The 27,703-nt window shown below is 65.7% G+C and overlaps 1 protein-coding gene across 4 annotated transcripts; it reads left to right on the top strand.

Moving 5' to 3' along the window:
• The first annotated feature begins 741 nt into the window (after positions 1–741).
• Positions 742–27,602, top strand: LOC111156016 (calpain 15). 4 transcript variants are annotated; one of them, XM_022516551.1, is made up of 12 exons: positions 742–2,166; positions 20,360–21,821; positions 22,691–22,899; positions 22,971–23,154; positions 23,233–23,456; positions 24,210–24,335; positions 24,408–24,560; positions 24,962–25,123; positions 25,277–25,509; positions 25,607–25,773; positions 25,856–26,034; positions 26,112–27,602. In XM_022516551.1, exons 2-12 carry the CDS (start codon positions 20,382–20,384, stop codon positions 26,287–26,289), a joined length of 3,255 nt encoding a protein of 1,084 aa, XP_022372259.1. In that variant the 5' UTR covers positions 742–2,166; positions 20,360–20,381; the 3' UTR covers positions 26,290–27,602. The 4 variants fall into 4 exon arrangements, with proteins under 4 accessions (XP_022372259.1, XP_022372258.1, XP_022372256.1 ...); XM_022516550.1 differs by lacking the exon at positions 742–2,166 and adding an exon at positions 2,882–2,991; XM_022516548.1 differs by lacking the exon at positions 742–2,166 and adding an exon at positions 11,375–11,783.
• The last annotated feature ends 101 nt before the right edge of the window (positions 27,603–27,703 follow it).

Here is a 27,703-nt window from a genome sequence, read left to right as displayed (position 1 = left end):
AGTTCGGGTCAGGGAGGGTCCAGGACACACTTGTCCCCAGCCTGGGCGCACTGGGTGATACCTGCCCTCCCCCTACCTGTCTGTCTGGAGCCTGCAGGGCCCACCCCTGCCTAGGAGAAGCTGCAGGTGGGGAGGGGGCCTAGCTCCATCAGGTGTTTCATTTATGCTCTTAAACATGTGGGGGCCCATCCATGGTCTGGCCCCCCCAGCAGCCAGTTCTGAGATCCCTGCCCTGGCCCTCCCAGGGTCCCCAGCCCGATGGGGAGATTGTTATCCACTGGAACAGGGTCGGGCTGGAGAACACTTGGAAATCCACCGTAAATGGAAACAGCAGTGCCCACTGCCAGCCAGGAAGGGCCCCCCCAGACCCAAGTGCGCCCCTTCCATGTGGGGACCCTCCACCCTAACCTTGAAGTGACCTGGCCACAAGCCCCCCAGGCTGATCCTGTCTGAAGTCAGCTCATGTCTGTTGAGGACTGCTTGAACCCTCCAAGTCGGTCAGTCCTGCATGATAGAGGAGCACAAAGCAAGGAAGATGGCATCTGGTGGGTGGGGGCATGGCTGTCTGGGCCCTCCAGCTGTCCCTTGAGCACTGCCCATGCCCTGCCTTGGCCCTGCCCCAACCCAGCCATGCTGAAGGAAGGATGCCCCAGCACCTGCCGTTCCACCTGCTGGCAGTTCAGAGACCTGGAGGTGGTGGCCCTGGGAAGGGCCCTTACTTTTTTCCTTATATGGGGATCTGTTCTCCTATTTAAGCCAGGCACAGGGGGCAAGGGGTGGTTCACAAAGCAGGCAATGATGAGTCATTCCTTAAAACTGGCCAGAACACGGGTTGCGTGTCTCAGCACAGGGTGTTCTGCATTTGGCCCACCTTGCCTCCAGCATGTACGTCCCACCCCTGAGGGTCCCTGAGCCCCAGTCCCACTAGAATCCCCAGTCTATGATTGGGCCATTTGGGTCCCAAAGCAGAGAACTCCATAGGCACAGGGATGCTTGAACCATTGCCTCCCACCACCGCCAACAGACACTGTTCCCAACCCTTGTTCAGGAGGCTCCTCTCCAACACGGAGCAACTCCAGTTCCGAAGACTGTTCCTGACCCCTGTTGGGATGACTGGGCTTTCTCCCCGCCCCTCCAACAAGAGGCCTTGGCCCCTCCCCGGGGAAGGCAATGCTCCTACACCCCCGACCGCCGCGTAGACCATGACTCTGAAACCTGCAGTGAGTGGGCAGGGATCTCCCTTCGGTTTCAGCTGTTCTCCTTAGGAGGTTAGGGGCTGAGGACCACCAGTCCAACAGCCAACCCAGCCAGTGTCCATGGTGGGTGGGGGCGAGCTGTGGTTACTGAGGCCCCCCCACCAGGTGATTGCCCTTGACTGTCCACTCATGTGATTCCACAGCCACACAATTTCACCATTCAGGTGAGGAAGCTAGGGGCAGGCCAAGACACTGTACAGCTCTGTCCCCAGAAGCTTGCTGCTTAGAGGGCTCAGGAAGCAACTCCGCTCCTGCTGCAGCTACTGGAGAGTGAGAGGGGGTTGCCAGGGAGCACTGAGCTCTGTCCCTGTAGGTCCTACTGAGGTCAGCTGACTTTCTGGGCACTTAGAACAAACATGACCCAATTTTACACTTGGGAAATTCGGCCTAATCTGGAGGCACTGCCACTCTCCCTGAATCCCTCTTAGCAGACATGCCTTGCTTCCGTGTCTCTCTCACGACCAGTGCCCCCCGAGCGCCCAAAATTTCTCCGGGCTCTGCCCTCAGCGTCCCGTCTTCCCGCCCTACAGCCTCCCGCGCTGCGCTAGCATCCGGCGAGCCGCCTCGCTGCAGGTCTGGCTGTCTCCCAAACATACAGGCTGCGCGGGGCCTCCGGTTCCGTGAGTGCTGGTTGTGAACGACCTCAAGCTGCCCAGAGGGACCTTGAGGCGAGAGGTTTGACCTAGGAGGCTCTTTTGTCAATTCGGCGTTGGGCGGGTGGGTCCGGTTCAGAGGCCCCCGCAGAGCGACACCGGCCTCCCAGGGTTAGGGGTCTTCCCGCCAGGCACCGGGCCGAGCGCTCCGCGGATGCCGGCACGTTCCGCCGTCTTTTACCGAGGAGGAAACCGAGGCCCACGGAAGTAATGTGACCGGGTCACGCTGGAAGTGCCAAGGCCGCGTCTCCACCCAGGTAGGTCGCACCAAACGGGCGCCGTGGACCCCGGAGCCTGGAGGGGAACCGAGCAGGGGGTCTGGGGCAGCTAGAGGGCGGGGGGGTAGGGGGTGTCGGGAGACCCCGGGAGGGCGCTACGCAGCTGTGCGGACCCCGTGGACACGTGGGAGCCAGGGCAGAGCTTGCAGCTTGCCCAGGCGGCCGGAAGAAGCGGCCAGAGACCCGCGTCTCGGCCTGCGAGTCGCAGCCGGAAGCGCAGGGACTAGGGCTGGGTGGAGGCCCCGCCCCTTCCTCCCGCGCAGGACGTTCTGGGAGTAGTAGTCGCAGTTCTGTCCTCGAAGCATCCCTTCCGCCGCTCCGAGCCAGACCCGACAGTCAGCGCCGCCCGGAGCTCTGGGCTCGGCCGTCTCCAGCGGGGCCGGTGGGCGGAGCGGCCCGGGAAGTCGGCGGGCCCGGGGAGGGAGCCGATAGTCGCGTCTGTTGGCGGACATCCGAGAACTACAACTCCCGATCCGCATCGCGTCGGGCCCCGCCCCGAGCTTCCGGCCTGGCGGCGTCGCGCGGCCCTGTGGGAGCGGTAGTCCGCGCGCGCGATTCACAGCGCGGTGTGCGCCTCAGGCGCGCCGTAGCCGCGGGGCCCCGGCCGGGCGCTACGCTACGGAGGCGGCGTAGAGCGGGCGCCGGACGCGGGCCGGGTCGGGGCCGGGCCGGGCGCGCGGCTGCTCCGCTACTCAGCGCGGGAGCCCGGCGGCAGAAGTTGTGGAGCGGCCGGCGCCCGCGAGCAGGCCCGGGGCCGCGCCGCCCGGGCCGCGGGGACTGAGGAGGCGCCGCCTGGTTGCGGAGGTGAGTCCGGCCGGCAGTGCCGGGCTGGGCCGGGAGTGCGGCCTGGACCCGCGCCGGAGCCTCGCCACCGGGGGGCTGCCCCCACCGCACCCCAGCGGCGCGCCCCGAGCTCGGGCCGGAGCCCGGGCCGGGCTGGGGGCGCAGCCCGAGAGGGGAGCGTGCGCGGACCCGGGTCGTCTGGGTCGCCGGGAGGCCAGCCCCGGGGTGCCGCGGACGCGGGAGGCGGCCCCGGCCCCGGCCTGTCCTTGAGTGCCCTTACGGTCCAGGCGCGTTCTGCCCCCGCCGGCGTTGCGGGGAGTGTCCCCCCCCCCCGGTGCCCCCGCGGAGGGACCGCGGGCACTTCCCGGGGGCGGCGCCCGTCGGCCGCCCCACACTTCCCTGTTCCCTGTTCCTCTGGGGGCGGCGCTCCGGCCGCGGCGGAGTTCGAGGGGCCGGGGGACTCCGGGGAAGGTTGGCCGGGCGGCTGGGCGGCCCCTGCCTCTCCCTGCGGGCCTCCCTTCGCTCCTGACCAGGGGACCCTTGTGAGCCCCAGTGGCCCTGACCGCGAGGCTGTAGGGGCGGCCCCCTGACTGCGCGGGAGCTGGTGAGCAGGACCCCTGCGAGCCCAGGCCGGGAGTTTGGGGTCCTGCGGAAGAGCGCGGTGCCTCTGGGTGGGGGCGTGGGGGAGTGGGCTGCACTGGGGCCGGCGGGGAGGGCTGTGAGGGTTGGCTGGGTCATGTCCAGACTCCCCCCGGTGAGCAGAGACAGGCCGGGGTAGGAGGCGGGGGTCATCCATCCCTCCGCAGACCTGGCGACAGAGAGAACTGAAAGATGGGGCCTGTGGCAGGCCGGGGAGCTGCAGGGCAGTGCAGGGCAGTGCCGGGCAGTGCCGGGCGCAGACTCGTCCTGCAGGAAGCCGGCTCCGCCTGGCCTTGGGCTGGGCACCTCTGACGTCCTCTCAGGTCATCCTTCTCCCGAAAGGGCACTTCTCTCCCTTCCTTCTGCATCTGACCTCTCTGGAGCTGCTCCCCAGCGGACTGGCTGGTGACCTCGTGACCTCCTGAGAGCCCAGTTCGAGCCCTGCTGGGCCGAGGCTCAGGGACAGCACCGCTAGGCAGGCTCCCACAGGCCATGGGCGCTGAGGGCCGCGGCGGCGGGTCCCGAGTCCGCCGCTCTCCACCAGAGGGGCCCGCTCGACCGGCCGGACGGTGGTGCCCTTGGTGGACGCTCCCCGTGCTCTGGCCTGTGCACAGCTCTCCCGGCCCCTGTCGCGGCTAGTGCCGGGCTCAGCCGGGCTTTCAGACAAGCGGGCGGAGGCCAGGGGCGGCGGGGGCTGCACCTGCCGGCATCTGACCCGCGGGGCTGCCTTTGGACGGCCCTCGGCTCGCTCGGTCTCCCGGGTGGGTCCTGCACGGGGTACGGGAAGGACGCGCCCCTGCACTAAAATCCCTGTCCCTCGGGAACCGCGGAGTGACAGGGTGTGACGGCCCACGGTGTGCAGAGCCCGAGGGGCAGGCCCGCAGTCTTGCAGTCTGGGCGCAGAGCCGGCCGCCCCCTCCCCGCGTGCTGCCTCCGGCACAGAAGGTGCTAGAAGTACGGGGGCCTGGTCACATGGGAACCGCTTGGACGCTGGCAGGAACCTGGCCCCAGGTGACCGGTCACACGCACCCGCGGAGCGCAGCCCCGAGCTGCGTGGGGACGCGCGGGCTGGCTTGGCTGGTCGCTTCCTCAGACTTCCAAAGCCGCGGCCCAGACGCCGAGCAAGGGCTCTCGGGCCCTGGGTGTGCAGGACAAGCTCTGGAGTCAGGCCTGCTCCAGCTCTCCCCTCCCACCAGTGCTGCTCCTGACACGGGCTGGCCTCACGTCCCTTGGGTCCCGCCCCGCCCCCGCTTCCTCAGCACCAGTGCCCCAGAAGTGCCCCAGAGCAGGACTGTGATTGTGTCTGTGCCTTGATCTCTTCGGCCAAGCTGCTCGGCGTGGACCCAGGCTCCCCCACCTTGCTGCCTTCCTGCTCTGCTGAGGAGGGCCAGGCGACCTGTGCCGAGCTTGGACCCCGTCTCGAGCCGCGGAGCACACACAGACCCTCGGTGCTCAGCATCGTCCCGTCCACACGGAGTGGGTGGGCAGGGAACAGCCTCGGCCGGCTCCGTGCTGGCAGGCGGCTCCAGTCATCGCGGGGCCGTCCGGAATGGCGCCCCACAGCCCTTCTGGGTTGAGGAGTGGACTTACTGGCTTCCGCCCTCTCGGAATGAGCTGGAAGGAGGCTGTGGGGTGAGGCTGGGCTGCCTCCGCCTCTTGAGCTTGGAGACCTGCCCAGCCGTACCCTGTCACTCGGTGGGTCCTGGCAGCGGCTCAGGGAAGGGTCCGAGCAGGGCTCAGCAGACAGCCATGTCGGTGCCACCAGCACGAGAAGGGCCAGGTGCGGGGGCCGGGGGGCTGTGGGAGGACCGAGGGGTGTCCCGGCCCAGTGCGCACCGCCCAGGAGGGGCCGGTGGGGAGGTCCGCGACTCGCTCCCTCCTGCAGGGACTTGTCTGGGCACCAGGCGTGGATCCGCAGGAGACCGAGCGGAGCACAAGCGTGTCTCGGCCTCTGCCCCCGTGCAGGTGCCCAGCATCACGCTTCAGCCGCCGTTCCACGCCCTGCTCGCACTTTTCCCCACGACGGAGGGAAGCTCCGTGCCCACCTGCCCCGTGGCCAGGCTGGGGGATGGGCCCGGACGGTGCGCAGGAGCACCAGTAGGAGAGCAGGTTGATGGCCGCAGCTCAGCAGTGTCACGTGTGCCTGTGTCCGGAGGAGGCCTGGGCTGCGGCTTCTGCTCCTCCCCTGCCGTCACAGCCCAGACCCGAAGCAGAGCGAGTCCCTCCTTGCACTCCATCCCCTCCACATCCGCCCGTGCCCTTTGGAATTCAGCGCACCTCGAACCCCAGGACCTTCCACCCCCACCTGATACTCCCCTCCAGTCAGCAGGAGCGGCGGTATGTTCTAGAGCCCCGCCGATCTGGAAGGGTGGCTGCAGAGAGCCCCGAGCTCATGGGGCCCGGTCACCTCAGCTCCCCGGCTCCCCGTCTTCCTCCCTTGGGGTGAGCTGATGACCCCAGGAGCCTGTGCTGCCAGTGAGGCTGAGGTCGCCAGGCTGCCCAGGCCGAGGCTGCTTCTGCTGCCAGCTGGCGAGCAGAGGCACTGAAGCGCCCAGAGTGAGGGAGCGTGTCTGGAGCCCGTGTCTGGAGCCGGTCCCCTCTGCGCAGAAGACACGGTCAGATGTCGCGCGGTGTCAGACTCGCAAACTAGGGAATCCCGAGGACGTGCCTGTTCCTCCGAAAACGCTGCTGTGGGACACGTAGTTCGTTTCCTTGCTTGTGCGCGGCAGGTGCTGTAGGACACCGACACAGAAGGACATGCAGCCACCCTGGCCCCCGGGCCTGCGTGTGCGTCTGGTTTGAGAGACCCATCCCCTCCCCTCCCACCTTGGTGCCCCGATGTGCCCAGGATGCCGGCGGGGGATGGGGGTTAGCTGCATGGCGAGGAGCCCCGACGGCGGCCAGAACCTGTGGGCGCTGGGGAGTCCAGAAGTGCCAAGAGTGACCGCCGTCCTGTAGCGTGCTCAGGCAGCAGCTCCTGGTCTGGAGGGCAAGGGTTTGGGACAGAGCCCCGTCCATCCCTCTCGGGTTTGCTCACAGGAAGGGCTGGGTACCTTCCCAGAGCCCACAGCCTTAACCCTGACACCTGGCTCTCTGAGGTCAGCAGGCTGGTGACGTCACCTCTTGGGGCACAGGCTCTGGGGCCAGCAGGCAGGGGTGGCTGGCCTTGGTGTTCTCCGGAGGGCCACGGTGAGCCTGTGGCAGGGGCCACAGTGAGGTGGAGCCTGGGCCCTTGTTCGGCCTGAAGGACCTGAGGGGAGAGTACATGCCCCTCCCCACCAGGGTCCTCGAATGCGAAGGAGAGCAGAGCTGCTGGGCTTGGGGCGGGGTTGCCTCACTGGTGGGCAGGGTAGCCGCTGATGCGGGGAGCTGAGCCTCCAGAATCTCAGCTGCCTGGCTGCTCTCCTGGAGCCCTGTCCCCTTGGGTAACTTTCCCTGGCAACCCCCACCGCAGGCAGGCCCAGGCTGAAGGAGGCCCCGTCCCCGTGCCCCAGGATCCCAAACAGCCCCGTCTGCCACTCTGGCTGGCCCACGGTGGTCAGGGGTTTTGCACTAGGCAGCGAGGAGCTGGCTGAGCAACGCGGCTGCTCCAGAGCCTCCAGCCTCCTCCGGGTAAGGGACAGATGCAGCTTCTAAAGGGACACAGCCCTCGGGCCACCAGCCATGGGAGCACGCCCAGGGTGACTGAGGTTCGCTCCTTGTTCAGGCCCACGTGTCCGGAGGTGGAGACAGAGCCTGGACCAAGTTGGCACTCACTCCGGTGAACTCTGGCTCAGTGCTGATAAGCCTGGGAGTGGGACTGCGGCCGGGCCAGAGTCCAGAACCTTCCAGAAAAGGGAGTGGTGTCCAGGTGCCTGTGCCTGGGGAGGGTCTGGCGTCTGCCGCACCAGGAGAGCTCCTTCCCCAGGGCTGTGTGTGCATCTGGGCTGTAGGTCGCTCACGGAGTGGCAGGGCTTGAGCAGTGCGGGCAGCCCCTCTCCTTGTGGCAGTTCCCTGGCCTCTGTCTAGAACCCCCCAGACCCGCTTCCTGGACTCCTGCCCTGACGGCATCTGGGGCATGAGACTGTGGTCCTGTCTTTGCAGGGTGAGCTGCAAAGCACACGTGTCTCACCAGGCCACGTCTGCGACGCCTTTGGTGTTTCCTCCCCAGAGGACCCTCCACACACCTGGTCCTGTGCCCTGAGGGAGGGTGTTGTCCTACCAGTCCAGGGCAGCGGGGAGGTTGAGGTCTGGACCTCCTTGGGTGGGTCGTGCCCTCGGGCTACAGGGGGAGCACCAGGCCACTCACACTCAGCCTCGTGTCTGGTGGGTGCGATTCTGGGCTTTGACGGGGTGGCCCTTCAGGCACACGACGCCCTCCCCGCAGACTGCTGTCCCCCATCCCTCCCTGTGCCCATCCTGGGGCTGGCTTCAGGCCGCCCGGCAGGGTTACTACAGTGTGTGCAGGCCGGTTACCGTCAGACGGAGATGCACGCCCACAAGACCTCAGGGTGTTGTGTTGTGGGATTGGGACACGGCGTGGGGAGCGCGCAGAGCACGGACATGTCTGGGGGGGTTGGGCGGGGCGTGTGCGCACAGGAAGAGGCATCACCAAGCGCCGTGTGCCCGCCCAGAGCCCAGACTATTGTCACACAGGACTCGGGCCCCAGCACCATGGGACTGACTGGGCCCCCCCCCCAGGCGTGGGACAGAGTGGGACCTGGGGTGAGGCCCACACTGTGTTCCCCTCTCTGGCCTTCACTTGCCCGGTGAGTTCTCACTTGGCGGAAACAACGTGCCTGTGTCCTTGCGGCTCAGCGCCCGACCCTCTCGGGGCCCTCAGGGGCAGGGACGTGCAGGTGGGCTAGGGTGAGGGCTGGGGGTGCTTGCCGTGACCAGCATAGGTGCTCCCCACGTGGGGCTTAAGGAGGGGTCGTCCCCACTGGGCCCTTGTGCTCCTCACTCTGAAGGATCGTCCCCAGCTGTCCCCTGGGAGGGCCGTGCCAGGCATCTGCTCTCCCCAGGCGGGGGGACCCGCCAGTCCTCCCAGTGGGGAACACCTTCGGGAGCTGGGACTGCAGCCCCACCCCGCGGTTCCCTGAGGCCGATCGAGGCCACCGCCCCATTTAAATCTAGGGCAGCGGCTCCCAAATGAGGGCATGGAGGACTGGGGTGGCCAGTCGGGCCGCAGACAGGAGCATTGCCCGCAGCGCCGTGTTGCCCGGCACCCTGCTCTGTTCCCCGACAGGAGGCTGGCGTCCGCTCCGGCTTCTGCCCAGAGACCTGTGAAGGCACAGCAGCAAGAAAGCGCACCCTAAGTACGCAGGGTTCAGGCGTTGCTGGGGGCCTGGCACCCCACGAGGCCGGACGGGTGTTCGTGAGATGAGCAGAGACGCACAGAGCGACAGATGGCGAGTCCCCAGTGTCCATGGGGCTGGCCTACGGCCCGTGCGCCCACCTCGGGGAGGCAGGCAGCCCCAGGGGGCTTTGTCCACCCAGCAGGCCCTGTAGGGGAAGAGGGCTGCGTGACATTTGTCCCCGGAGATCGGGTTTGCTCTGCCCTTCGGGAAGCCCTCACCTAGCTTTGTCTCAAATTGCAAGGCCCGGGGAGCAGGGTGTGCAAGTGTCTCCGTGCCGGGTCGTTCTCACACGGAGCCAGGATGTGAGCCAGGGCGGGCTGCCCTGCCTGGCAAGAGCTCCTCGCACGCTGCCCTGTGCAGGTGGGCCTCTCGGGGTAGCACGGGGGTTGGCCCCTGGGGAGCCCTGCTCAGCCAGGGCACACTGTCATGGGGTTTACTCCCAGGTCCTCTCACCACCTCCAGATGAAAGATCCCCAGATGGGCCCTCCTGAGCCAGCTGCTCTCTAGGGAGCATTTGCCCTTCCAGCCCGCAGGAACAGGGACCTGTGTTGCCTCTGCCCTCTCCAAAGGGACTGGGCTGCCACCATATGGCCCACCCCTGGACGGGCCTCCCACCTGCCCCAGACAGGGCCTGTACGGTCGGGAAGCTGGGGCACAGGGTGCAGCTGCTGCAGGGCTTGGGGGCCCCGGGCGGGGATGGGGGGCCGGCATTCTCCCCAAGTCCTCACTGCCCCAGATTAGGGCATTCAGGAGGAACAGGGGAGTCCTTGGTGTGCTGCAGGCGGCCTGGTAGCAGCCCTGGGAAGCCTGGGGCCACGTCCTCACTAAGCCTCAGGGCCGATTTGCCCTCGGCTCTGCCTGCATGGGACGGATGGGGTGCTGGCACCATCTACCCCCCGCCTCACCCTCCCGGGGACACGGCAGAGCTCTTTGTCAGGACCATGATGGCCCTGGAGCCAAGTGCCAGCTGTTCTGTCCCACGACACCTCCTGTGGGCCTGGCGCCCCCTCCGGCCTCCTCTGCCCTCCCGTACCCTCCATCTGCCCAGGGTTTGGCTGTGAAAGGAGCATCGGAAATGCTCAGGCTCTTCCCACGAGGGGCTCCCACGTGGGCGAGCTCAGGCATCCGAGGGGCTGTTGGGGTGTGACCTGGAACCCCAGGAGAGGCCGGTGTCTGCAGTGACCCTGGCTGAGGAGGAACTGACCGCTGGTGAGCGTGCCCTGCGCGCTGCCCAGTGTGGAAGTTGCCGCCGGCATGTGTGGCTGCTGGCCCGAGCGTGGCTCCCCCACGAGGTGAGGAGTGTGACCACAGCGGAGTCCAAACATCTTGACTGAGCGCAGTGCCACGTAGCTCACACGTGGTTTCACCTAAATCTCAGGCCGGCACGGAGGTATTTTGGATGTGCTGGGTTACGTAAGATGCGTCTTGTAGATTCCTTTTATCCGTCTGACCTTCCTCACGTGGCTGCTAGACGGCTGGGAAAGGCACCCGTGGCTCCCGTGAGGCTCCCATGCGTCGGCGCCGACAGACGTTCCTTCAGGTGCTGTGGGGACGGTGTCGGCTTTGCAGGCCACGGGGCCTCTGCCTCCTCTGTTCGGCCCTGCTGGGGCCCCCTGGGGAGGCCTGAGGGGCAGGGGACCAACGAGGCCGCCGGGCTGGTCAGGGTGGGCGCCGCCCTGTCGCGCACACGTCCCCATTCCTCGGAGTAAAGGCCGTCTGAGCGAATTCTGTCACTGCGCAGGGGACTTGGCTGATCTGGCCAGAGCTCCTCTGGGTCAGGGGCCCAGGCTTCTTCGACCCTGGCCCCCTCCTCCTGTGTCACTGGCCCCCCAGCCCCCAGAGCCGAGCGGGCTGCCGGTTCTGCTTGGCCCTGAGCCTGACTGGGACTTGCCTTGTCTGGATCGAGCGGAGGGGCCTCCTGCTCAACCCATGGGCGTCAGATGGTCTCCCCTGAACACAGGCCATCCCCGGGTCCTTCCTGAGTCACCCATCTCTCCCCAGGGCTGGGGAGGCTTTCCCTCTGGAAGGCTCTGGAAGGGATGTGGTAGCCACTCTCTGCCGGCCTCGGAGCCCTAGGGGTCTCCTCTGGGCTACGTGGACACTCGGCACCCCCCACCCAGCCGTCCCAGCTCTGCTGCACGCGCTTCCTTGTTTCTCCGTTCTGTTTGGCCAGATGCTCCCGGGTCCTTTTTTCTGCAGTAAAGCGTGACCGTGTGGTGTTTTCTCAGTAGGGGTGTGACTCCCTTTGAAGCCCGGCTAGTGGACACATGGCCGGCCCCTCTGGGCGGTTGAGGGGTTGGGGTCGGACCTCAGGAGCGGAGCAGGGGCGCTGGTGGCGGGGCGGGCCTCGGGCTAGCCGCTGCAGCCCTGCACCTCCACTCTGCCGGGACCCCGGCTGTGGGGCCTGGGTCCCCGAGGCCGCTAGCGCACTGGGGAGCCCCCCCCCAGGCTCTGGGGCCTTCTTTCCTGTGAGTCATGCTGTTTCTCCTGTTTCTCTTTATTCTCTCTCTGTGTTTATCTCTGTTGTGTGATGGAGCAGCCCGGCCGCCCTGTCTCCGGCGTGGGCGCCGTCCTCCCTCCATGCTCCAGCTCGCCCACTGTGGGCCGCGTGTGACCAGGCCCGGGTCTCCGCGCGGCCGCCACCGCGGGGGCCATGGGGAGCTCCGCCTCCTCGCTGGCCACCGAGACCGAGTCGGACCACGGCTTCCCCGGGGGACCGCCTTACCCCAGCCCCCCTGCAGCAGCCAGCTGGTGTAGGAGCGGCCCTGGGGGGCCTGTCTGGGGTGGTGCCCTGGTCACCCGGCAGCACCAGCCCCCACGTCCCCGGGCCCGAAGGTAAGAAAGGGGGCGGGGGTCCGGGGGGCGGGGGTGCTGTTCTGTCAGGGCGGCCCCTTCCCGGCCGGAGGAGAGGGGCTTGCGGAGATGGGGTCCCGTTTCCGAGAATCCTTTGGCAAGTTGCTTTCCCCGGAAGGCCCGCGGCTCGAGAGGCTCTGCGGTTGCTGCATCCTTCCCCAGGAAGCCGGGCCGTGTGAGCCTTGGCCTGGCTGGCGGCCGCTGCTGGGACAGGGACAGGGCGGCCTTCCTGCTGGGCGTGTGGCTCGCTCAGGGAGCTGCGCCTGCTGGCGCTGCTTCTGGACCTTTGTGCTTGGAGTGGGGGTGCAGGGGAGGCCGCCAGCCCCCGGCCCCTCCCTGGTGCGGGGTACCGCTGCGCTAGCGGACCCTCCTGTGCCGGCTTCAACCACGGCCGTGGCCAGGCTCCGCACGGGTCTCTCGGCCTACGCTGCCCTTTGGATCAGCTGGCGAGCCTCCCCTCGGCAGTTCTGGGATGACTGGTGTGGGGCAGCCCCAGCACCGAGCCCACTGCTCAGGCCTGGGGGTGCTGGGCCCTGACATCCCACCCCTGCCTTGAGCCCCTCCCATGGCCTCGCTGCAGAGGGGCCCCCGCCACGCAGCACATACTCAGGGTTCCTCTGGCCCCAGGGAGAGGCAGTGGCGACGGGCTCGCCCTCCCTCGAAGGCACCTGCTGTGGTGTGCTTGGCCGCCACTTCCCGTAGACCAAGCATCCTCATGTAGCACGGTTTTCCTGGTGTCTGGACAGCAGGCGTGGTCCTAATGGGGGTCTCTTCTGGGATGGCATGGGCCCCAAGGCCTGAGCCCCAGCAGGTAAGGCGCCTGGGAGGCGCCGGAGGAGTCAGCAGGAGGCACCGGGGGCATCATGGCCGGTGAGTGGCTGGAGCCGGCAACGTGGGTTGTTGGGCGTTTGCTCTGCTGCCTCGTGCCGGCGTCGGTGGCGCACTCGTGGACGTCTGTGTCTTTCTGAAACAGCTGGCGTGAGGTGGGACTTGGGTGCTCTCGTCCCCTGCCCCTGAGCGCGCGGCTCTGCGGCTTGGTCGTGGCCACTTCTAGAGTTGCTCACCCACGTCTCCCCGGGCCCTGCTGTTTGCCTCCCTTCCCCAGGCAGCCACCCTGCCTCTTGCCTGTAGATGTGCCTTTTCTGGAAACGTCCTACAAGGGGAACCCTAGAACACCTTGAGTGCTTGGCCTCTCACCAGGCGTAATACTGTCAGGCCCCAGCCCCGGGGGCGGGTGCCCAAGCCTCGTTCCTTCCGTGGCCAAATCGTAAATGCCTGTTGTATGGACAGACCCCGGCCTGTCGCAGCCGTCCCTCAGTTCACGGGCATTTGGTTGTTTCCACTGGACTTGATGACCTGTGCTGCTGTGAGAGCGCTCACGTGTAGGATTTTGTGCGGACGCGTTTCCCCTGGGGCGGGGACCCGGCATGCGGCTGCTGCAGCGGAAGCCTTCGAACTTTGTAAGACCCTGCCAGGCTGTGTTCCGCCGGGTCCCTTTCCGTGCACCCCTTTCCATCCCCACCAGTGCTATGGGGGAGAGCTCTCGTTCCTCCCCGTCCTGGCCAGCACTCAGGACCATCTGCCTGTTTGATTCTAGACACCCTGGCGGGTGGGGGCCAGCGTCCCCACGTGGTCTGACTTGCAGCTTCCCATGCCTTCCTCTGTCCACATGCTTTTTATAAATTCTCATTATCTCCTTAGGATAAATCGCTAGGAGTAGAATTCCTGGGTCCCGGGAGGGGCTCCTCCGCCCCGGAGAGCAGCAGGCAGGGTGTAGACCCTGTGGGGTTTGCCAGGCAGCTCCTTCCTCCCCGCGCCCGAGGATGCCGAGGGGCACACGTGCGTGTCACTTTGGATCCTGGCACACACTGCGGAACCCAGTCGAACTTTCTCATTCTCCTGGCCTCCTGCCACGCTCCTACCCCCGGGCTGGGGGACGAGCGGCCCCTTCCCCATCACCCTCTGCAGCCAGCCAGACCCAGGGTCGGTCCACGTCAGCCACTGGGAGCCCCAGGCGAAGCCAGAGGAGACACTGCAAACGACCTTGAGAAATTCACAGATGTCCAGACTGGGGCTGAGAAGACAGTCGGCCAGTGCAGGGAGCTGGGGGGGAACTGGGCAAGGCAGATGGCAGGATGGGGGGCAGAAAGGCCAGGGCCCCACACAACCACTGCGACAGGACCCCTCCCCACACGCACACCTGGGCACGGGGTCACAGGCGTACATGTGTGTGGTGCTCTGCCCGGCACAGGGGGCCGGGAGGCCCTGTGAAGAAGCCAGCAGCACCGCGGCTCCTGCCCCGCGTCTGGGCTTGCTGCCTCCTTGGCTGGAACCACGCCACTGCCCCGAGGAAGCTGGGAGAGCCACGTGTGGGCGTGTCCCTGTAACCCACCGCCAGGCCCGGGGAGCTGCTCACCCTGATCCCTAAGCAATGGCCCGGGGAGCTGCTCACCCTGATCCCTAAGCAATGGACGTGGCCGGCGTCGCTGCAACCCGTGGGGACACAGCAGTGGGGAGCATGACGCAAGGCTGGCTGAGGGGCCCCAGAGGGAGGCGCGCGTACACACCTCACAGCTGCAGGGGTCAGAGGTCAGGCGGCCCCAGCCATCAGGGCAGCCGGACCTTCGGGCGCGGCAGCTTCACTGAGGTCCTTGTGTGCAGACGCCGCTCACTGCTCGCCGCTGCCTCCGGGGAGGAGAGGCATCGCCCTGGGACTGGGCTGCCCCAACCGTGGTGACCGGGAGCTTCTGTGTTCTTGCAGGCCTGTGTCCCGGGTGCTAGGGAGGCCTGACGCTGCCCCGGGAGGGACTCCAGAGCAGTCCCCAGATGATGGAGGGCACGGCGGGAATTTGGTGTCGGGGTTTTCTGGACGACTGCCTCAGTTTCCCTTAGACATGGCCTCTCTTTCCCTGGGCAGCTGGTTTCTTCCAGCCGTGACTCAGTCTGTGTCTTGGAGTAGGTAGTGTCACGGGGTTTGGACTTGCTTTTCATTGGAGTTGGCCTTGGCTCAGGGTTCCCCACGCTGCTATTTCCTCCCAGGCTGGTGGGGTGCTCTGGCCTCTCTGAGTGTCTCCCAAGCCCTCAGCTCCCGCCCCGCATCATGTTGGGTGGACCCTGGGGTTGTGGAGTCAGAGAAGGGATGCCAAGGGAGGTGAAGGTCAGGCTCCTCTGATCATCCATTCACTGACCCTGGAGCCACGTCGCTGTGGGCTGCAGGGTCAGAGAGGGAGCGTAGCGCCACCGCCGCCGCCTGTCCTGGGAGCCCCTGCGCCCCTGTGGCCAGCGCTTGAAGCCTTACCCTAACCAGGGGTCCCTCTGCTTGCCCTCTGTGTCCCCCTGGCGAAATTTGAGTCGTAGGCACTGTTTCCGTGTAAGCCTTTCTGAACCCCAGGCAGAATCTTCCTGATGTGCTTTTATCCACTGTGATGGTTGTGACACCGGCCCTGTCCCACCAGTGTCCCCTGGCCAGCACCCGGGGACATGTGCCTCCTGTGCAGCTGCACCCAGGCCATGGACCGGGCAGCTGGTGGGTTAGGAGGGTAGACTGGCGTTGGGCCCCCTCCCTCCCCAGTCTGGCCTTGCTCAGTGCGTCCGGGGCCCCCAGAGCCCTGGAGCCAAGGGCAGGTGTGTCCTAGGAGGGCTCTCCTCCCCCCTCTCCTGCGTGGAGGACGGGCCCTGAGTCTGTTCTCTGGACGCCCCTCCCATGGGCAGATGGCCTGCAGAGTGTCAGACTCGCTCTGCTGGGCCCTGCGACCAGGCCGGGCGGGAGGTGGAGGCCGTGTGCAGGGTGAGTGAGCATCCCCCGGGCCTAGAACTGGGGTAGAAGCCACTTGTGGGCACCTGCTGTGACCCACCCCTTGACTCTGGGCCCTTCCCTGAGTGGGGAGCGCCCTGGTCTCCAGGAAGATTTCTTAGGCTTTTCACAGCACAGAAGCGAAGGCCAAAGCTGGCCTGCCCCCCCAGCTGGTGCCACGCGCCCCTGTGGCGCAGCCTGGCACAGCCCCACCCACTTGCCATGGCCCATCTGTGGGCAAGGCTGTGGGAGCTCATGACCCTCAGCCACACAGGCTGGGAAGGGCCCTGGGAAGTAATCTTGTTGCTCAGGGAGGTTTTTGAAAAAAAAATTTTTTTTTTAATAAACATATATTTTTATCCCCAGGGGTACAGGTCTGTGAATCGCCAGGTTTACACACTTCACAGCACTCACCATAGCACATACCCTCCCCAATGTCCATAACCCCACCACCCCCCCAACCCCCCTCCCCCCAGCAACCCTCAGTTTGTTTTGTGAGATTAAGAGTCACTTATGGTTTGTCTCCCTCCCAATCCCATCTTGTTTCATTTACTCTTCTCCTACCCCTTAACCCCCCATGTTGCATCTCCACTTCCTCATATCAGGGAGATCATATGATAGTTGTCTTTCTCTGATTGACTTATTTCACTAAGCATGATACCCTCTAGTTCCATCCACGTTGTCGCAAATGGCAAGATTTCATTTCTTTTGATGGCTGCATAGTATTCCATCGTGTATATATACCACATCTTCTTTATCCATTCATCTGTGGGTGGACATGTAGGTTCTTTCCATAGTGTGGCTATTGTGGACATTGCTGATGTAAACATTAGGGTGCACGTGCCCCTTCGGATCACTACGTTTGTATCTTTAGAGTAAATATCAGGGAGGTTTTTTATTTTTTTTGTTTTGAAGAGGCAAGTTTTCTTCCTGAGCCGAAAGGGTTTGGTGTAAACCCGGCGTCAGAAGCCAAGGCTTCGTGCCTTGTTAAGAAATTGGTATCTCTGCCAGGGAGAGCAGCTGCAGTCCGCGGAGACTCTGTCCTGCTGTGGAGACCCCTCCTCGCGCCCGGATTAGCCCTTGCAGGTCAAGGGGCTGGCACCGCCCCCAGACATGGACCCACATCAGGCTGGAGGAGCCAGGAGCACCCCCCAGCTGCCCTCCAGCTGCTCTAGACGCGTCCACACACACACACACACACACGCACGCACCCATGCATGTACACACACGCACACACACACGTGCCACAGGCCTAGACAGCCACTTGGGGAGGACCACGTCCCTGTCCTCACCTGGCATGTGTGGGGTGCATGGCCATCCCTTGGGACAAGGGCATGAGGGTCTGAAGCACAGCTCTGATCTGGGACAGGACCCCCAGGTGGGGCGGGGCACTCTCCCCAGTGTCACGCGCCCCGCAGCCACCCAGCCCAGGAGGAACTCGCTCTCCCAGGCTTGGGTGTTGCCAGCACTTTGGGACAGGTTCCCAGCAGAGGGGGCCCTGCCCTTTCTCCCACCTAGTTTGCCTTTGGACATCCCCCTGCCCCATGTCCCCAGTGATCTCCCTGGGGCACAGCTCCCTGCTACAGCCACATGGGAGGCTGCCAAGCCTCCCCGCTGAGGCCCCACAGTGCTGGCACGCGCTGCTGCAGGACCAGGCACGTGGGGCTCAGCGGTCTGGGTTGGCAGCGGACAGGTGAGTGGAGAGGACCCGCCCCTCCGGGGACAGCCTGGCTCCCCACGACCCACGTGTGGCCTGGGTTTGGCAGGGATGTGCCCAGTGCGTGGGTCTCCAGTGCTGCTGGATTGCTTTTTTGTGGTCAGACGCCTGCCCGGAGGCCCCCAGAAAGACCTGACAGGCAGCTGGTTAGGGGATCCACCCGGCTGCCCTGAGTTAGGGCGCCCCCCCAGTTTGTGCCCTGGCCTCCCCTCCAGCCCTCACTTTGGTTTTGTTTTTGGTTTTTTTTGAGCTGAAATCCATGTGACATGAAGTAACCGTTTCAGAGGGCATGAGGCACATTCAGTGTGTGTCCATCCCTCTCCCCGTCCCCACACGTCTGCATCGCCCGTGTTCCTTACAGAACTTCCAGGCCTGGGGCCCCCTGGGCTTCGCACCGCCTCAGACCTGCTGCCGTAAGGATTCTGTGTACATGGACTCCCGGAACGTGCGGTCTTTTGTGTCTGGCTTCTCTCACTGAACGTGTATCAGAATCCCGTTATGTGGCTGAATAACATTCCACATCTCCTTTATGTGTTTGTTTGCCGACGGATGTCTGAGTTGTCGTGCGTGGACCTGCTCTGAGTGTGTGTGTACACACGAGGGCACCAGTTCCCGGTCCGTCGGGGTGTGTGCCCAGGAGTGGAACTGCAGGGTTGGGTGGTGACTGTTTATCGGGAGAGGCCGCCAGGCCGCTGGTGCAGAGGCGGGGCAGGGGGAGCTCTTGTGGTCCCTGCCGTCCCCTGACGTCCCCTGCCGTCCCCTGCGACGTGGTTGCTCCCCAGCCGCAGCAGCTGTGAAGTGGGGTCCCCCACATCGGGTTTGCGTTGTCCTTGTGGCCGGCGATGCTGAGCATGCTTCCGTCTGCCCACGTGCTTCCACGGCCACTTGTGTGTCCTCTGGAGACATGACTGCTCCGGCCCTTCGCCCGTTTTTCTGAAAAGCGTTCTTGTTGCTCAGTTGCGAGGGTTCTTTATGTTTTCTGGAGCCAGACCTGGTTCCTAAATATTTTCTCTTACGAGTTCTCGTATTTTTTCCGCTGGGCCCTTTGAAGCACGGAAGTTCCTCGCTTTGATGAAGTCCAGTTTTTTCCTTTATCCGCCTGTCCTTTCGGTGTTACATCCAATTATCCATTGTCAAATTCAAGGTCACAGAAACTTTTTTTTTAAGATTTTACTTATTTTGAGAGAGAGAGAGAGAGAACGTGTGTGAGCTGGGGCTGGGCATAGGCGCAGGAGGAGAGAACCTCCAGCAGGCGCCCCCCTGAGCACAGAGCCCCGCGTCGGCCTCCATCCCAGGACCTGAGCTGAAGGCAGAGGCTTCACCGACGGAGCCACCCAGGCACCCCAGAATTTTTTCTTTTAAGGGTTTCATTTTCAAGTAATTTCCACACCCAGTGCAGGGCTCGAACTCACGACCCCAAGTCAAGAGTCACACACTCCCCCGACTAACCCAGCCAGGCGCCCCTTGGGGTCACAAAGTTTCCTTAGTTTATCTCCTAAGAGGGTTCTGGTTTTCACTTCTACATTTAGGTTATTGATCCCTTCTGAGGTAATTTTTGCGCACAGTGTGAGGTAAGGGCCCAGCTGCATTCTTTACTGCTTGAGGTCCTGAGTTCCCAGCACCGTCTGTGGAGAAGACTGCCCTTTCCCCACAGAGTGGTCTGCCTAAAATGACTGGACCACAGGTGCCTGGCTGCCTCAGTCAGTGGGCGCAAGGATCTTAATCTGGGGGTTGTGAGTTCGAGCCCCATCTTGGGCATGGAACCTCCTTAAAAAAGTAAAAAATAAAATGACTTGACCATATGTGAGGGTGTGTTTCTGGGCTCTCCAGTTCTGTCGTGGCTGCACGGGCCATACGCAGGCTTGCAGTCTGTCCTTGTGCTGGGACCCCTGTCTCCATTTTCCCTCTTTTGAGACTAGTTTGGCTACTGGGGGGTGGGGGGGGCAAGTCCTTGCGATTCGATATGAATTTCAAAATCAGCTTTTCTATTCCTGGGGGGGGGCAGGCCATTGGCTTTTGAGGGGACTGCATTGCACCTGTGAACTTGTAGGCCGCTTGGATGGACTGTCGTCTCGACCCTGTCAAGTCTTCATTCTGTGAACACTGGGTGTTTGGTCATTGAGGTGTTCTGTGATTTCTTTGAGTCATGTTTTGTATCGGTCAGAGTGCGGGTTTTCCCTTTCTTATTTTTTTATTTTTTTTTTTAAGGATTTTATTTATTTACTGGGCAGGCAGAGGGGGGAGGGGGAAGCAGGCTCCCCGCAGAGCAGACAGCCCGATGCGGAACTCGATCCCAGACCCCGAGATCATGACCTGAGCCGAAGGCAGAGGCTTTAACCCACTGAGCCACCCAGGCGCCCCAAGTTTTCTCCTCTTTAAAACGTATCCCTTGGTTATGTTAGACGAAGTGATGCTGTTCTTCTAACTTGCCTTCTCCGGGGTGCTGAGCTCTTGGCTGCTGGCACGGAAAGCCACTGACTGATGGTCACATGTCAGTCTCATGCCGCACGATGTCACCGGATTCATGTATCAGTTCTAGTAGTTTTGGGGAATTCTGTGTGTAGGATCACGCCATGTGCAAACAGAGGTAGTTTTACTTCTTTCTTTCCAGTTGGATGCCTTTCATCTCTTTTTCCCGCCAAGTTGCTCTGGCTGGGTCTCTGGTACAGCGCTGACTGGCAGCGCTGAGCTCCTGGTCTTGGGAAGGAAGCCCACAGAGTGTCCGCGCTGGTGTGACGTTTCCTGTGGGTATTTGAGGGCGCCCTTTACCTGTCGAGGAAGTTCACGTGGGCGCTTTGCTGGGACTGATCAAAGACCGCCTCCCCAGCAGGGCCTCATGGCCACTAGGACCATGTGGTTCCGCCCCATCCCTCTGCCTCCAGGAGGGGTCTAAGGACAGACCTGTGAGGTCCCCTGGGGGCCCCCCAACTCCTCATGTCCTCAAACCGCTCAGAGCCTGCTTCTTGGGCCTGATCCTGGGGCCCCTGGTCCCAGGTGGAGACTTGGGCCCCTTCCTGGGCCTCCGCTGACTGGGACCTTCCCTTGCAGCCACACACACTCGCCCGGGTCCATGGCCACAGTTGGGGAGTGGTCGTGTGCGCGCTGTACCTTCCTGAACCCGGCTGGCCAGCGCCAGTGCTCCATCTGCGAGGCCCCGCGGCACAAGCCTGATCTCGACCACATCCTCAGGCTCAGCGTGGAGGAGCAGAAATGGCCCTGCGCCCGCTGCACATTCCGGAACTTCCTGGGCAAGGAGACTTGTGAGGTGTGTGGCTTTGCCCCAGAGCCTGTGCCTCGTGCCTCCCTGCTGCCTGTCATCAACGGGGTCCTGGCGGAGCCCAGGGGCAGCTGCAAGGAGGAAGCCGGTCCCGGGAGGACAGTGGGGCTGGTGTCTGCAGAGCCGGCCCGGGGGCAGCCCGAAGACGAGGAGGAGGAGGAAAAGAAGGAGGAGCAGGAGGGGGCGGCCGAGCCCGGGAGCGGCTGGACCTGCCAGCGCTGCACCCTGCACAACACGCCTGTGGCCAGCTCCTGCTCCGCCTGCGGGGGCCCCCGGAAACTCTCGCTGCCCAGGATCCCTCCTGAGGCCCTGGTGGTCCCCGAGGTCGTGGCCCCTGCTGGCTTCCACGTTATAGCTGCCCCAGCCCAGCCCGGGGAAGGCGCCGAAGCTGACCCTCCCTCTGCCACCGACCAGGAGCCCCCCCGGGCACCCTCCTTCAGCCCCTTCTCACCTACCCTGCAGAACAACCCAGTGCCTCGTAGCCGCCGTGAGGTACCCCCCCAGCTGCAGCCACTGGTGCCTGAGGCTCCCCAGCCTTCTTCCTCTGCCGGCTCCAAGGGCCTCCCCCAGGGCCCGGGGCGGACTGCGGCCGGAGCCTCCCGCCTGGCGGAGCTGCTGTCCAGCAAGCGGCTGGGCATGCTGGAGGAGGAGGCCCCCGAGGGCAGCCCGGCACGGCCCCGGTGTGGCTCCTGCTCTGCGCCCGGGCATTCCAGCCCGGCCCGCTGCGAGGCCTGTGGTGCCGCGCCCAGCAGCGATGTCATCGACCTGGCGGGGGACGCGGTGCGCTACAAGCCGGCCGGCCCCTCCAGCCCGGACTTCACCACCTGGTCGTGCGCCAAGTGCACGCTCAGGAACCCCACGGCGGCCCCCAGGTGCACAGCCTGTGGCTGCTCCAAGCTGCACGGCTTCCAGGAGCACGGCGAGCCCCCCGGCCGCTGCCCGGACTGCAGCGCTGACAGGTCTGGGCCCTGCTCCGCCCACAGGCCTGGCGGCCCCCTGCCCGCACTGCCCGCCGAGCGCCCGAGCCCGTGGGCCTGCCCTGCCTGCACTCTGATCAACGCGCCACGGGCCAAGCACTGCGCCGCCTGCCACACGCCCCAGCTCCTGGTGGTCCAGCGCCGGGGCGTGGCGCCCCTGAGGCGCAGGGAGAGCATACACGTGGAGAAGCGGCGGCAGACGGACGAGGGGGAGGCCAAGGCCCTCTGGGAAAACATCGTGGCCTTTTGCCGGGAGGTGAGTGCCCCCAGGACGGTGTCGACGCCCCACGGCCAGCTCTCCCCTTCCCGTGGGCTCCTCTCCGGGCACATCCCCGGTCCCCCAGTCAGGGCATTCACGTTCTCTGTCCTTCCCCAGTGTCCCTTCTGTAGGGAGGAGGCCGGGGAGAGGGAGGAACCTGCCCCAGAGGGCCGGCACCTCTGTCCCCAGGCTTGGAGCAGCGGCCCAGTCCCTGTCCCCCACATCTTGCCCCTTCCTTCTCTGTACCCACGAGGGTCCGTGACCCCATGGTCTGCGCTCCTGACCCTTCTCAGGCGATGTCGCACAGATGGTGAATCCCCAGGAGGGGAGGATGTGGGTGGAGGCTCCGCCCCAGCAGGCGGCCCTGTGCTTCCTCCAGCCACAGAACCCTGCTGGAATGGGACGCGACACTCCCTCATGCTCTTCTGCCCTTGTGGGTGTTGGGGAGGCCAGAGTCCAGGCCAGCACTGCCCCCGGGGTCAGTTGGAGGGGCTGTCTGGCCCCACCGTCACCGTCAGCCACCCAGCCGGACACTGGGGTCTCAGGTCCTGGCTTCGCATCCAAGCCACGTCCCCGCTTCTCTCCCCGGGGCATCCACGGCTGGGGGAGCCACCCAGGTTCCCTGCGGCCCATGCACACCGCCCCGTGGCCTCCAGGCTGGGGCTGTTTGGTGTCCCAGGGGCTGCGGTTCCCCAGGCCCACACGGGGTGGCGTGGCCCACACAAGCCCCGGCCGAGCCCTCCACAGCCCTTGGGCTGGCTGCACACCCCCACCCTCTCCCTTCTGGAGCATTTTCGGGCCGGTCTCCCGGGTAGTGGGTCTGGCGCAGCCTGGGGAGCCTGAATGTGAGGTCACGGCCCCTGCAGAACAGCGTGAACTTCGTGGACGACAGCTTCCCCCCTGGGCCCGCATCCGTGGGCTTCCCTGCGGGCGACAGCGTCCAGCAGCGTGTGCGGCAGTGGCTGCGTCCCCACGAAATCAACTGCTCCGTGTCCAGGGACCAGAGCACCTCGTGGTCTGTGTTCCACACCCTCCGGCCCTCGGACATCCTGCAGGGGCTGCTGGGGAACTGCTGGTGAGCCGGGCGCCCGTGGAGGGGCTGGGCGGCGCGCAGGTCCCGGTGCTCACCGCCCCGGCTCTGTGCAGGTTCCTGAGTGCGCTGGCCGTGCTGGCCGAGCGGCCCGACCTGGTGGAGCGGGTGATGGTCACGCGCAGCCTGTGTGCCGAGGGCGCCTACCAGGTGCGGCTGTGCAAGGACGGCACGTGGACGACGGTGCTGGTGGACGACATGCTGCCCTGTGACGAGGCCGGCTTCCTCCTCTTCTCCCAGGTGGCGGGGCGGGCGGGCAGGGGAGGGACGCCGCGCGGCGACAGGCGTCAGGCCTCGCGACTCCAGCCTCTCCCGTAGGCTCAGCGGAAGCAGCTGTGGGTGGCCCTCATCGAGAAGGCGCTGGCCAAGCTGCACGGCTCCTACTTTGCCCTCCAGGCAGGGCGCGCCATCGAAGGCCTGGCCACGCTCACCGGCGCCCCCTGTGAGAGCCTGGCGCTGCAGGTCAGCTCCACTAACCCCCGCGAGGAGCCCGTTGACACTGACCTCATCTGGGCCAAAATGCTGAGTTCTAAGGAGGCTGGGTAAGAGGGGCGGGCGCTGTGGCGGTCAGCGGCGTTGGGAGGAGCGGCGAGGCGAGGGGACAGCCGGGCCGGGGCCTGGAGCGGTGGGACAAGCAGGGCGAGCGGCCTCTGACTCACAGCCTGCGTCTCCGGTGTCGCCGGCACCCCTCGCTGCTGGGCCGGGGGTCTGGCCTGCCCAGGTGGGGGGGGCGGGCAGGACGCTGCCCGTTGGCCTCTGCCTCAGCTGGGCCTGTGATGACCTCCAGCTCCCGCTTGGGACCGCGTGGAGAGAGCCCCGCAGAGGCACCTGGTGGGAGTGGGGTCTGCCCTTTGAGACCTGCCACACGCTGGCCAGTTTGTCTGTGGGGAGGGCCCGGAAGCTCACGCCTGGGAGAGACGGCTCCTCAGTGCCCAGACCTTGTGCTTTTGGCTGGTACTGGGCGCCGTCGCTGCCCTTGGAGGGCTGCAGCCCTACACTGGCAGGACCAGCCAACCTCGAGGCTTCCAAGGGACCGGGCCTACCCGACCCCCAGCCCAAGGCCTCTGAGCTTCGGGACCACAGTGGAGGGGGCTGGGCCAGCACTTCCTGGGTCCCACGTGTCTCACAGGGGCCCCCACAGACAGAGAAGGGCCTCCTACCTTCCACTCCCCGCTACTCCCCACCTCCCACCCCCCACCCGGGAGTAGCACCTCCCCGCTGGGCGGGGGCAGGGCGAGCAGAGGCCGCTGGGTACTGAGGGGCCCCCAGTCAGTGAGGCTGCTCTGCCCACACAGGTTCCTCATGGGTGCGTCCTGTGGCGGGGGCAACATGAAGGTGGACGATGCTGCCTACGAGAGCCTGGGCCTGCGTCCCCGCCACGCCTACTCCATCCTGGACGTCCGCGATGTCCAGGGCTCCAGGTAGGGGCCGGGTGGATGTGTGGTGGAAACCGTGGCAGGCATGGTCGTGGCCCTGAGCCCTGTGGTCCACAGGCTCCTGCGCCTCCGGAACCCGTGGGGCCGCTTCTCCTGGAATGGCAGCTGGTCAGACGAGTGGCCGCACTGGCCGGGGCACCTGCGCAGCGAGCTCATGCCGCACGGCAGCAGCGAGGGCGTCTTCTGGATGGAGTACAGCGACTTCATCAGGTAGCTGGACACTGCCGGCAGCGGGTGTGCGGTGCCTGCCCCATGGCTCCTGCCACCTTCCCCTTGGCTGCTCCCCTCGTCCCAGCATGTGGTGCCCTGGCCTGGGGAGCCCACCTGTACCTCTCCGAATCCAGCTCAGCACAGGGTCAGTGGGGTGGGGAGGGGGAGTGGAGGGCTTGGACCCCCAGGGCTCACCATCCTCACCAGCCCTCCCCATCAGACTTGGAACCCGGTGCCCCCTGGTGGTGTCCTCGGGCAAGAGCCAGCACCAGGGCTTCCCAGACACAGGTCCCTGGAGATGCGGAGGGTGCCCTGGGGCAGGGAGTGGAGCGGGGACAGGAAGTACCTGTGCCGGAGCCGGGATGAGAGCTGCCCAGTGGGGCTGCCCTCTCGCTGTCTAGGTACTTCGACTCCGTGGACATCTGCAAGGTGCACTCGGACTGGCAGGAGGCGCGTGTGCAGGGCTGCTTTCCCAGCTCTGCCAGCGGGCCGGTGGGGGTAACTGCTCTCACGGTGCTGGAGCGCGCGTCCCTGGAGTTCGCCCTCTTCCAGGAGGGCAGCAGGTGGGCGGGGCGGGGTGGGGGCGGGGTGGGGTTAGGCTGGTGAGCGGGGCGGGGCGGGGCTGCGCTGGGGGCGGGCTAGGATGGTGAGCTCCAGCGGGCGCGCGGCCGAGCTGCCCAGCCCCTGCGCTGACCGCCGTCGTCCCCGGGCCACAGGCGCGCAGACTCGGTGGACAGCCACCTCCTGGACCTGTGCGTCCTGGTGTTCCGCGCGTCGTTCGGCAGCGGGGGCCGCCTGAGCCTGGGCCGCCTGCTCGCCCACAGCAAGCGCGCCGTCAAGAAGTTCGTCAACTGCGACGTGATGCTGGAGCCCGGCGAGTACGCCGTGGTGTGCTGTGCCTTCAACCACTGGAGCCCCGCCGCGCCGGGCCCCCCGGCCAGCACGCAGGGTAACCGCGCACCCGCGCACCCCGCCCCGCCGCACGGAGCGCTGCGCGTACCCGCGCTCACACGCCCGCCCCCCGCCTCCCCCGCCCCTCCCCGCAGCCTCCAGCCCCTCGGCGGGGGTCCCGCGCTGCAGCCCGCAGCCGCCCGGCCATGTGCTGGCCGTGTACAGCTCGAGGCTGGTCATGGTGGAGCCCGTGGAGGCCCAGCCGACCACGCTGGCCGACGCCATCATCCTGCTCACCGAGAGCCGGGGCGAGCGGCACGAGGTGGGCGGCCGGCAGGGTCCCGGGGGAGGGGGACGGGGAAGGAGCCGCCGCCCCAGCCCACTCCTGCACGGTCTGTGGCCAGGGACGCGAGGGCATGACCTGCTACTACCTGACGCACGGCTGGGCGGGCCTCATCGTGGTGGTGGAGAACCGGCACCCCAAGTCCTACTTGCACGTGCAGTGTGACTGCTCCGACAGCTTCAACGTGGTGTCCACGCGCGGCAGCCTGCGCACGCAGGACAGCGTGCCCCCGCTGCACAGGTGGGCCCCGCCCCGCCCCGCCCCCGCCCCGCCCCCTCACCTGGCTTCCGCTGGCCCTCACCGGCCCCCTCCCCCAGGCAGGTCCTGGTGATCCTGTCCCAGCTGGAGGGCAACGCGGGCTTCTCCATCACCCACCGCCTGGCGCACCGCAAGGCTGCGCAGGCCTTCCTCAGTGACTGGACAACCTCCAGGGGCACCCACAGCCCCCCTCTCACGCCCGAAGTCGCTGGCCTGCATGGCCCGCGGCCTCTGTGACCACCCCACCTTCCCAGCCCCCCACGCGCACTTTATGAGGGAGACCCCAACAGAGGACGCTTGAATCAGAATCTCAGGACCCCGCCCAGGGAGCCACTAGCTGTAGTAGCTTCCCCTAGGCCTTCCTCCCGCCCCTCCCTCCTGCCCAGAGCCTCCCAGCCGCAGAGCAGAATACCTCGAACCCGCCTGGAGCGGCCGGGCCTGTGCGCCCGGGCCTGTGCGCCCGCCTCTGGGACCAGCCGCCTGCAGGCAGGGTTCAGACGGCCCCGGCCACAGTGAGGCTTCTCTTTCCCTAGGGGCCGGGAGCCTCCTACCTGGAGGAGGCTGCTCGGAGCCTTGCTCCTAGAACCGAATCTGGGCAGGTCAGAGGCCAGGACCCCAGAGTGGGAGCAGGGGTCACTCCCTTGCAGGGGTCAGGCTGGACCCCCAGGGTGAACAGCAGCCATCTCCTCTGGGATGGAGGCTGGAACCCCAGAGTGAGCAGGGACCACCCCCTCATGAGACATGACAACAGGAGCCTTCTGTCCCCAGCTTGTCCCCAGAGCACATTTCCCTGCCCCCTGGCCTCCTCAAGGCAAGCAGGGGTCCCCGGAGTCCCAGCGGCGTGTCCCGGGAGGCAGGTGGCTGGCGGCCACGGGCTCAGGGCTGGGATGGGGAAGGTCCCAGCTGCCCCTCTGACGACACTATGCAATTCCTGGACCGCCTGCCAGGAGTGAAGAAGCCATGCCCTGGGGGCTGGAGGCCAGGGGCTGTGGGGCAGGGTCCAGCCAGGCCCCGGCCCCGGCCTGCTGTGAGGCGAGGTGGTTTGTCCTCACACCACCTGACCTCTGCCGGGAGGACCAGGGTCCGACAGCAATCCTGGGCCTCGCTGTCCGGGCAGAGGTCGGCCCCAGCTCCTCCCCCACCTCAGAAGCCGAGGGAGTCGAGCAGCTCCGTGGCTGCTCGGGCATCCTCCCTGGTGGCTGCTGTCAGGCCGGAGTCCCGCGTCTGCCCTTGGACATCGGAGGCCAGCTTCCTGGGGGCCCGCCTGGCCTCAGTGTCCTGCTGTGCCCAGGCAGTGGGCAGCCCTGGAGCGCTTGGGGGCCTTTTACACCTGGAGAAGCATCAGGACGCTTGCCATTCCCTTTCGGGCCTCCTTTGTACCCCTCCTGTTACTCGGAGCTGTGAATATTTTTAACCCTGTACATACGGCCAGCTCTTCTGACCCAGAGGCTATTTTATCACTTGTCAGTCCCCATCCCTGCAGGATGGTTCTCCTTGGGTGTTTCCAGACTCAGGCTCCAACGGACCAAATAAAAACGTTTTGTTTTGTACTGATGCCTCCCGATCTGTCTGCCGCCCTTCCCGGGGTCCCTGGATTCCCGCCTCCCCTGCACAGGCAGGGGCTATCCCGAGGGCCACCCAAGCCTGCCCT

The sequence above is a fragment of the Enhydra lutris genome, unplaced genomic scaffold (genome assembly GCF_002288905.1).
Source record: "Enhydra lutris kenyoni isolate GAN:26980312 unplaced genomic scaffold, ASM228890v2 scaffoldscaffold45, whole genome shotgun sequence".
Classification (NCBI taxonomy): Eukaryota; Metazoa; Chordata; class Mammalia; order Carnivora; family Mustelidae; genus Enhydra; species Enhydra lutris.
Note: the sequence above shows the minus strand (reverse complement) of the source record. Positions and strands in the feature narration are given on the sequence as shown.